At 29.2% G+C, this 10,942-nt stretch overlaps 1 protein-coding gene across 1 annotated transcript; it reads left to right on the forward strand.

The window, feature by feature from the left end:
• Positions 1-6,891: 6,891 nt before the first annotated feature.
• LOC127150621 (WAT1-related protein At5g64700-like) lies at positions 6,892-10,295 on the forward strand. The gene is made up of 6 exons (XM_051089018.1): positions 6,892-7,079; positions 7,196-7,258; positions 7,427-7,543; positions 8,222-8,630; positions 9,698-9,849; positions 9,930-10,295. Exons 1-6 carry the CDS (start codon positions 6,907-6,909, stop codon positions 10,102-10,104), a joined length of 1,089 nt encoding a protein of 362 aa, XP_050944975.1. The 5' UTR covers positions 6,892-6,906; the 3' UTR covers positions 10,105-10,295.
• The last annotated feature ends 647 nt before the right edge of the window (positions 10,296-10,942 follow it).

Genomic DNA, 10,942 nt, shown 5'->3' on the forward strand with positions numbered 1-10,942 from the left:
GTCTTTATGAACTAATCTCCTCTAATTCAAAAACCTAAGTTTATGGATAAACATAAACTAATTTGATTATACCTTCTAACAATTATATATTTATATTGTTTGGATGGAGAAATTAAATATAAGGAAGGCAAATGTTGGAGGCAGGAGAGTGTGCATCGGTGTTGCATTTTCTTTTTTTACCCTTTTTGAAACTAACTCTGAATTTTCACTATTTTCAAACCCAAAAATAATAATTCACAATATTTTAATATAAGTGACGAGCTTTTTTTCTTATGGAAAAATAAAGAGGTCTCTTTTGAAAAAAATATCTATTTTATAACTTATCCAACTTTATCCGATTTTGGAATAATTAAACAATTATGGATCTTTATTATATATTACAAAGATACTTGGCCACTAAATAAATTCAATGGTTCTAATTGGTCCTAACAAAAATGTAAAACAATTTATTAGAAAAAGTTTCATGAATAAGGAAGATATTCTTTATATATAATTATCCACGTAAGATAAAAGCTTCTATAAGACAAAAGATGAAAGAAAAAAACTAATCTTTTTATTCAGCCAAGTGATCTTAGTTCTTGAATTAGTCGGTGGCCGTTCTTTGGGTGGCTTCGATTGGGGAGGAGAGATTTGCTCCCAAAATATATATTTACAAAACAAATTTTGAAAAATTATAATATTTCCATCTTCATCCTTAGGTTCCATGAAAATAGATATAGAATTATACCTACAATAATGCACTTCAATTACAAAACAATTTGAAACAAAAAAGAGTATTTCTGAACAAAATTAATACTCAGACATGAGGGTAGGGTTAGATACGGTTTGGTTCGGTAGGGCCGAAATTTTTTTAAAAATTGTACGGAAAACCAAACCACAACAATTGTGCGGCTCGATAAACCGTTCGATTTCAAAATTTGTTTTCTTTTCCAAAATTCTCATTTCCTTACGTAGATGATAATGGCAAGAACTCTGTGAACATGGGAAAGGGAGAATTTTCAAATTCTGTGAATTTTCTAATGAATATTTTCACCGAACGATTGTTTTCTATTGTTATTGTTTATTTAAATTTCAAAATTTGTTATGTAGAATCTACTTTATTGTTATTATCATCTTTGATTTTCATTTTTTTTTCTCTCACGTTTTGGTTACCCGCCTATTCTTGTGTGCAATGTATCAAAGATAAAGAGGAACTAGAGGAATTAATTTACCTTAAATTGGGTCTAAAAACGCTTAATCCAGTTCTAAAAGAATTTTCAAATTTCACTAATTTTGTTACTAACCTCCCGCCTGCCCTCCGTAGTCACCTCTCTGCTCTCGTACGCCTGCTGGAGTTGTTCCCATCTCCTCTTCTAATTTTTAAGATTGAAGTTTTATGAGAGATGCGTGGTGGTGGAGATCGAAGAGATGGATCTTACGCCTTCTGGATTTTGAATTGATGTTGGGAAGGGTTGATCTTGGGTAGTGTCTCGTACGCCGGCCGGCGTGGTGGTGGAGATCGAAGAGGTGGAAGAAGAGGAGACAAAAGAGGTCAGAGAATATGCGAGATGGAGATGAGAGATGCGAGGGATGGAGATGAGAGATGCGAGAGATGGAGGGAAGAGGATGGAAAAGGCTGGGTTGAAGCACACAGACAAACCCTAAACTAAACTTATATACATATATTTTTTAAATAAAATTATATATAAAATCTCATTTATTTAAAAACGGTTCGGTTTGGTTCAATTTATGAAAGTTGTTTTCGAGATAAAAACAGAACCAAATCGAAAAATTTCAATTTTGAACTATTTGAGACCACAACAAACCAATTTTTTCGATTTTGTACAAAAATCGATTCAATCGGCTTTGACACTATCTATCTTCTTACTTCCCATCACCAATCTAGTTCACAAAGGTGAATATATATCCCAAATTATTGCTCTATTCATTTCCTCCATCATTATTTCCCAACTCTCCATATTTTCTATTTTATAATTGTTTAATTTATATGTACGATCAAAACTACAATTAAAGTTTCTATCTTAAATCAAGGGTTTAGGAAAGTGTTCTGTTGACAATCTTGAAAATACTTCATGAGTTTGGAGTCCATTTTTTAAAAGAAACCAAAACCAATAATTGCTCCTAAGTGCAAAAAAAAAAAAAAAAAAAAAAAAAAAAAAAAAAAAAAAACTGAAAAGAATACAGAGTTTTGTAGAGGTAATAAAAAAAAAAACAAATCCAATGGTACTTATAAAATTAAAGAATAATAAAATAAAAAGAGTTAGGAAATGAATATAGTAATAATTTGGAATATATATTTTACCTTTTAAGATAAGAGTCGGTGGAATTAAGATGATACTGCCAACAACTTTACGAGAGAAGAGGAAGGTTTTGAGTGTTCATGCTCACGGCAAAGCTGGTCTTTGACATTAAGCTCATTCTAGCGAAGGTAATTTGGCAAACACGTGCTACATAAGGGTATAAACGAGTTGGGTTGAGTTGAATTAAGAGACATTCTCAACCCAACCTATATTTTCAAATTTGTTTGGGTTGGCAATCGAATTAATTTCCCAATCCAACCGAACCTACGATTCTTTGGATTGTGTTGTCAAGTTGTATTGTTTTTTTGTTTTTTCATTTCCAACCCAACGAGCTAAACAATTATTTACTCTCTTAGACCATTTGATTTTCTACCTTCAAATAATCATTTAATTCTTACATGATTACGATCGTTTAACAAAATACTCCTAACTTTATTTTTATTAAACAATATATATTTTTAATTAACCCAATCCATTGGGTAGTAGGATTATTGGGTTATTCGAATTCAACTTATACCCATAGGTACTGCAAAATAAAGCTTCTTTGAATCATTTTGTTCTTCCCTATCTTAAAACCAGTAATTTACAATCTATCATTTCCATGTGTGTAGTTGCTTAAGTATATAATCAATTATAATAAAAACCCTCGGCTCATTCGATTAAATTAGTTTTTAATACAATATTGTTTCTTTTGAGAATTTTACAAATATGGTAGTAAAAAAGGAAAGAAAAATGTTTATTTTAGGACATATGAATGGTTCAATAAATATAACTTTTTCTTAAACATGGTTATAATAAATGTTTCCTAATATAAGTGCATTGGTGTAGGTATACTTGTATATATTTATTGTCTTGTACAACCTAACTAAGAAAAAAATTAAATGAAAATATTACAATGTTTACGTTGGTATTAATTAAAGCCAAAATTGGTTTTGTTTAAATATATATTTTGGGGGAAGGAAATGCCTTCCCCAATTGGAAGCCACCACCAACCCAATTGAAAGCACCACCAACCCAGGAAGGGTCAGTGGTCACTGAACATCACCACATGGCTTTTAAAGCAATGACTTGATATATATATATATATATATATATATATATATATATATATATATTCCTTTTATTCATGTTCGAATTATTTTTGGAGAAAATGTTAATGGTCTTTGAATTTTTACTTGAATTAAATTTAGGTTGTATAGGTGTTGAGAGACAACAATTGTAAATGTTTTAGAAAGCGTTGAAGTCACAAATTTGATTGTTGATGTTTGTTTGTTAGATGCACCTTTTTGTGTTTTTTTTATTAACAATTTTTTATTTGATTATATTTTTCGATGAATAATTTCTATTCTCATTTTCATTTGATTATCGTAGAAAAACAAATAATCAATATATTTGGATAGGATTTCGTGGCATTCCCAAGACATTATGATAATAAGGTATTTACATTGATTTGTTAAAATTCATATTTATTTATTTATTTCACTATATACGATTCTATATGTAAATTTGAAGGTGATAATGAGATGATTTTCCTGTACTTTTGCTCTTTTATTTTTGGTAAATTTCCATGTCAGACTTTGTTGATTCGATGTAGGTGTCCATTCAAAATTAAGAAAACTTGAAATTCTGAACCAATGAATGTGACAACGAGATTGAAGGGTGTGGTAACAGCTTGGAAAACTGAATCCTTCTTTTTAACCACCCAACTTGACAAATAGTTTGCAATGGAAACAATAAAAACTACCTGAAGAGAAAAGAAGATTGTAGCTCAAAAATAATTGATACGTACTATCTATATATTTGAATAACTCAAATTAATAGATAGAGGTTCAAATCCCTAATCTCCATTTAACATTAAAAAAGAATCATACAGCAGCTAGTAGGACAATGTTCCAAGTCAACTTCCATTAACTCAACTTCCATTTGGATCAATTAGTGATATTAATTAGCCCATATTAGAAATTTTAAGTTCAATTTTCTTCGATATTATCGTCTTACTAATATTGGTTTTCACTTCAATTAGCAATTTATAAATAATTATTGGTTCAATTAAAGTAGTGCATTTGGTATAAATGTCTTACCCATTTTGAATCGTTAATCAGGTTTACTATTTTTTACCAATATGATTTGCTAGGGTAACAATTAAAAATCACTATTAAAAAATGACCAAATTGTCTATTATCAGTGAACATGAAATTAAGAGAGATATATGTAAACAATACTATATTACCAAAAAAAATATATATTTTATTGTTTCGATTTAATAATATAAAAGTTTGGTTTATAGATCTTAGTTTTCATCCTTCATATGTAAACATTTGAATCCTATAACCAAATTCTAAAATTTAAATTTAGAAATATAGGTATTTAAATTCCACTTTTTAATCATTTTCATTTTAAAAATTATGCCTATTTTCTCACGCTTCTTTATATTATAATTTTCATATTATTTTTAGTAGCATTTGATTTCTTAATTAATTTGAAAAATACAAAAGAAATTACAAACTCTTTGTAATTTACAGAACTTATACTTTAAAATTTGAAATATCTTAATAAGGGTGGATTAAAAAAAATTTCAAAAGTAAGAGAATATATATATATGGGATATTTTAAAAATTATAACAAAGCGGCGAAGTATTTACACTGTATAAAACAATTTTGAAAATGGAAAAAATCCAGAGACCCACCGTGTAAAATATAAAAAATGTCCCGTCAATCACGCCGTCAACAATGGGCATAATATATTTGCGATTGTTTAGATTTCATTATTGTTTGATACGCGATCGTTTATATATGATTACAATTTATCTTTTCAATTATATCTGTTTAATTTTGTTAGACTTTAATTTGGTTATGTTTAAATTTACTTACACGATCGTTTAGATTTGACCGTAAACGATTTTTTTTTTCAAAATTTGGTACACGATCGTTTATATTTGGTTACTCCAATCTAAATGATTTTTTTTTTTCAAAATTCTTTATACACGATCGTTTACTTTTTTTTACACGATCGTTTATTTCTTTTTACACGATCGTTTACATTTAGTTACCCTAATCTAAATGATTTTTTAAAGATTCTTTATACACGATCTTTTATTTTTTTTACACAGTCGTTTACTTTTTTTACACGATCGTTTACATTTGGCTACTCCAATCTAAATGATTTTTTTTCAAAATTTTTTATATACGATCTTTTAGATTTTGTTATTTTTTTGTATATGGTCGTTTAAATTATCCAAATTTAAACGACATAAAAAAGAATAAAAAAAGAAGAAAGACGATAAAAAAAATCATAGCAGTAAAAAAGAAGAGAAAGATGTTGAAAGAAATTGCAGGAGGAAGACGATGAAAGAAATCGCGATGGAAGGACACTGTGCGTGATTATTGGCTTTGGTTTTTTCTGATAATAAAATAAAAACCAAAAGAGTTAGTAAATGAAATTAGTAATAATATGGAGTATTTTTACCTTGTGAAATAAATGGGGAGGTAAAGTAAGAAGATAGTGCCAACAATTTTAGGTGCAGAATAGTATTCATACCAGAAGAAAAGGAAGCGTTTAAGAGGAAACTCATCCCAGCAAATGTTGTTTGACAAACAAGTGCACAAAATAAGGCATCTTTGAATTCATTTTTTTTTTCCATATCATCGAGACAAATATTTTACAAACTTCACTTATGTGCGTGCAGATGCTTAAGTATATATATAATCAAGTCTGTTCAAAACCCTCACCCATTCAATTAAATTTGTTTTTATATATCAAAATAGCATATGATTTTCCCATTTGCATCCACTCAAATTGGAGTACTAATTTAAAAATGCATAGTATATTTGGTCATACAAAATCATTTTTGATGAGCTTTTTACGAAATATGGTAATCAAAATGAAAAAGAAAAGAAGTTTATTTGAGGAGATATGAGTTGTATTGAATTGATTTAGAAATACCTTTTTTGTTGCATAAACATTATTACAATAAATTTTTTCTAATTTAAGTGCATCATTGTAGGTATAATGGCATATATTTATTTGCTTGTATAACCTAATTAAGAAAAAAAAAATGAATGAGAATATTACAATTATTCTAAACCAAAATTGGTTTTGTGTTAATATATATATCTTGGGGAAGGGAATCTCCTCCCCAATTGAAGAAGACTCCAACAACCCATCTTTGAAGAAGGGTTACTACAAATTATATTGAACACCACTCATGTTGGAAATTCATAGTATATTTGATATACAAAATCATTTTTGTTGAGATTTTTACCAAATATATTAATCAAAATGTGCTGTACATTTAATGTTATATGGTAATCCAACAATTTTACGAAATATGGTAATCCAACCACTCATGTTGGAGTCACTTAATGGTAAAACTTCAACTACCAATGTCTTATCTCATTAATAACCACATATAATGTTATATGAACAACTCATTTCTATGCAAAGAATATCGTACTTTTGTGTTTTTGTATGTGTTTATCATTATCATTATTTTTCTTTTTCATTCAGCTTCCCTTATATTCTCTATAGGAGCCTCTTGCCCTTATATAAAGGACAGCCAAAGACCCCAAATTGTGCACTAAATTATCATTCTTCACATTTGTAAAAATGGTTGCCAAGAAGCCTTACGTTGTTGCCATTTTCATTCAAATTATTGAAGCCGGAATGAGTTTATTGTCGAAGGCTGCCTTCGCTACCGGTATGAATACGTATATCTTCCTCTTCTATCGTCAAGTTGCTGGCAGTCTCATCTTAGTACCACTAACTTTACTTTTAAAGGGGTACGTACGTCTCATTTCTTTCAAAATGTTTTTTTGTTGTTGTTCAAGCTGTCAATATACGAGCATAACTTAATATAAACCAAGCTCATTTGTTATATTTTTATGCTATGTTTCAGGAAAGAGAAGAGGCCATTGTCTCTAAAACAGCTCTGCCATGTTTTCTTCATTTCATTGATAGGGTGTGTATTTAATTAATGTTTAATAATTATAATAACGTATTAACCTATTAAAAAATGGTATGGTTTAATTTACTAATTGCTTATGTTATCAAGTGAAAATTATTATAGTTTCAAATATATAATATTGTAGGATGAAAATGATCATAATTTAATGAATTGGGGTTTTAGGATAACACTTACAATGAATGCTTATGGAGTGGCCGTTGATCACACGTCAGCAACTCTTGGAAGTGTAGCCTTCAACTGCCTTCCTGTCTCAACCTTCATCTTCGCCGTCTTATTTAGGTGATTTTGTTTTTGTGAATTTGAAATATTAGTTTATTATTATGAAAAATTATTGTCTATTAGATAAATAGCTAAACTTAAAAAACAGTTTTTGAAAAATAGACAATTATTTTCTCAAAAAATGCAAATTCAGATAGTATAACTTTTTTTTTTTTTGTTAATTCGAAACAAAAAGATTACTAGTTTTTAAAAATGTAAATCATTAATTTTTATTATATAGTTTATAAATAAGAATTGAAAAAAAAAATAAAAACAGAAAGCAAAGTATTTATTTTCCTCATTTCCCATTTCCCATTCAAACAGTTCCAAGGTTAACATCCCCTTTCTCATGGAACAATACAGTTATAATGATATGACACATAGCTTTGACAATATATATAACTTATATAGTATTAGCTGGACTGCACATATTTTTGTATGTTTCACTTGATCGTTTAATAAAAAATTGTTAAACGAAAGATATATATAGTTTTTTTTTAAAGAAATTGAATTACTAATAGTTACACCTAATCATGACTTTGATAATCTTCCTTGGATGACTATTACACTATTTAGAATCAATCTTGTATATTATTTTTTCAAAAATCTTGAAATCTAAAGTTAATTAAAAAGATTCAATAGAATGGAGAAAATGAACCTAAACTAATTGAACTATGCTCGATAAAAATATATATACAGAATGGAAAAAGTGAACTTACAGAAAGCAGCAGGGATAGCAAAAGTGGCAGGAATGATGATATGTGTGGGAGGGGCAACAATACTTGCATTCTACAAAGGACCATATCTAAAGCCAATAATATCACATCCACTTTTTCACATTGACAAATCTGAAACCGACATTACCACAACATCTCAAAAGTCATGGTTGTTAGGGTGCTTCTTTCTGCTAGTGGCTACAGTGGGGTGGGGGATTTGGTTCGTGCTTCAAGCTAAGTTCTTGATGGGTTACCCTCACCCAGTTGAACTCATGTGCGTCCAAACGGTGATGAGTGTGGTTCAGTGCTTTGTTGTGGCTATTATTGTGCAAAGAGATCCTTCGGAATGGAAATTGGGTTGGAATGTTAGACTCTATGCTGTTCTCTATTGTGTAAGTATCTTTCTCCCTCCACAAATCTTAAATAAGTTTCAACAAGAGATGATATATATATTTTTTTAATTTTAATTGTCTGTTAAAAGATTTAATTAATTAAAATAAAGCTCGTTTTTAATATAGTAAAATGAATCATAAAATGTTTACAAATATAGCAAAATTTTATTATCCATGCGATAGAACACAATAGACGTGTATCGTTGATAAACTGTGACATTTTGTATATTTATAAATATTTTTAACAATTTTGTCATTTAAAACACTTTATCTAAATTAAAATATATTTAAATTTGATTTTTTTTTAAAAAATAAACTATTTACATTCTACAGAAGAAACAATTAAAAGAAAAAATTTATTACACTTATTTTTCCGATAAAATGTAAATATTTTGTCAAAATTTATAATGTACAATTGTATAAGGAATTTTAAAATAATAAATGAAATGGTTCATATGATTTGTTTAGAGTTGGAGCTGATGAAACTTTTAATTTGAGAATTTTAAGTTTAAATATTACTTTGCTTTCTGTACTTTTGAAATATTTAGATTATTTCGGTAATTTGGTTAAAAAACCATTTTCTTCGCTGAAAAAGTGAAAATGAAAACAAAATTAATAACATTTATAAATAGGTAAAATAAATTAAAATATTTACAAAATATTATAAAAAATTTAAATTTTCGATAGATACTCATAGAATTTTATTAGTTTCTACCAATGTACTAATACACTGTTTATAATTGTCTCTTATCGATATAAAATGAAAATTTGTTATATTTTGTAAATATTTTCAATAATCTTTTAATAAATTAGAAAACCGAAATGATTAGATTTTAAAGATAGAAATATCAGATTGAGTACTTTAAAAAATATAAAAACTAAAATAAACTAAATTCGAGAGTGCATGATTTAAATAAATTAATAACTTAGTTGATTTTGGTTTTTTAAGTAAACATTTTGGTCCCTTCAAAATAAAACAAAAATAAAAATAAACGTATAAACCAGTTGCTTTTCTAAATGGAATTTTGTACCAAGGCTTATAGTAATGATGTGGTGACGTGATGCAGGGCATTTTGGTGATTGGAATTGCAAATAATGCACAATGTTGGGTAATCAAAGAAAAGGGTCCAGTCTTCCAAGCCATGATGATGCCATTGAATTTAGTTGCAACCATCATTGGTTCTCAGTTATTTTTGGCCGAAGGAATCTACTTGGGAAGGTATTTTCATATATTCTTCACTCTGCTGTTTTTAAAAATATTTGATTGTAACATACGTTGTGTGTTCATGGACTTTACAGTGTAATCGGTGCAATTTTGCTAGTCACAAGTCTTTACAGTGTTTTATGGGGAAAAAGCAAAGAGCTTGTGGTTACTCCTACCAACCAAGATCCACCATCGTCTCCCAATCCTCTACCACAAAAAGAGGCTAAAGAGCCCACCAATCGTTCTCAAGTTGACTCCACGATAGTCTAAAATTATATGTCTTGTATTCATCAATAACGAATTTTGGATAGGTTGAGGGGAGCTTGATGAAATACATAAAAAATGTACTAAACATGATTATCCATACTAATATATAGTAAAGTTAAAAATTCAAAACATATAATTACTTGGTTAGAAAGCATTATTTAAAATTTATAAAATCTTTGTTAATCTTTTGGCAATTCTTGTTGGGATGCTGCATATCATTGATCCAATATAATTTATCCAATAACCCATCAATTATAGTTTGAGATCGGTGAAGATTACTATTTAAAATAATTGAAAAATTTTATCTAAATCAGAAAACTTTTTGGCCCATTTTTCTCATAGAAAGTGTAACGCCCAACATTTTCGGTTTCCTTTGTTATTTTGGACCACTAATAATATTAATCCTAAGTGTGTTTATTATTGGTATTAAACTAAAGTTTTTATGGTTTAATTATGAAGTTAGGGGGGTGAAATAAATTATTGGCTTAACAAATAAATGGCCTTGGAAAGGGTCAAAAGTGGTTATTGGAGGAGAGAGGAAAGAGGGTTTTAAAGATTCTTTTATTATTTTTATTATTTTTATTTCTTTTAAAAAGAGGCCTTGGGACTCGTGCGTAAAGAGGAAGAGGAAAATTTTCAAAGAAAGAAAAAGGGAGAAAAAAAAAAAAATTTTCCTTTTGAAACCCTAGCCGCCGCACGCCGCCGCCGCCGCCGCCGCCGCCGCCGCCGCCGCCGCGAACCCGAGCCGCCAAGCATCCTTCTCTGTTCAGCAGCGCAGCCGAGCCGCAATCGCGACCGAGCCGTCGCCGAGTTTCCAGCCGCGCCGGGAGATCGTCCAAGC

This window comes from Cucumis melo, chromosome 8 (genome assembly GCF_025177605.1).
Source record: "Cucumis melo cultivar AY chromosome 8, USDA_Cmelo_AY_1.0, whole genome shotgun sequence".
In the NCBI taxonomy this organism is placed as follows: domain Eukaryota; kingdom Viridiplantae; phylum Streptophyta; class Magnoliopsida; order Cucurbitales; family Cucurbitaceae; genus Cucumis; species Cucumis melo.

What these genes read in the sequence shown, in the direction of transcription:
- LOC127150621 (XM_051089018.1), top strand. Translation starts at nt 6,907, where the DNA reads ATGGTTGCCAAGAAGCCTTACGTTGTTGCCATTTTCATTCAAATTATT. An exon ending in TTCTTCATTTCATTGATAGG is followed by an intron (nt 7,259 to 7,426) that starts GTGTGTATTTAA and finishes TTGGGGTTTTAG; the next exon opens with GATAACACTTACAATGAATG. An exon ending in TCTATGCTGTTCTCTATTGT is followed by an intron (nt 8,631 to 9,697) that starts GTAAGTATCTTT and finishes GACGTGATGCAG; the next exon opens with GGCATTTTGGTGATTGGAAT.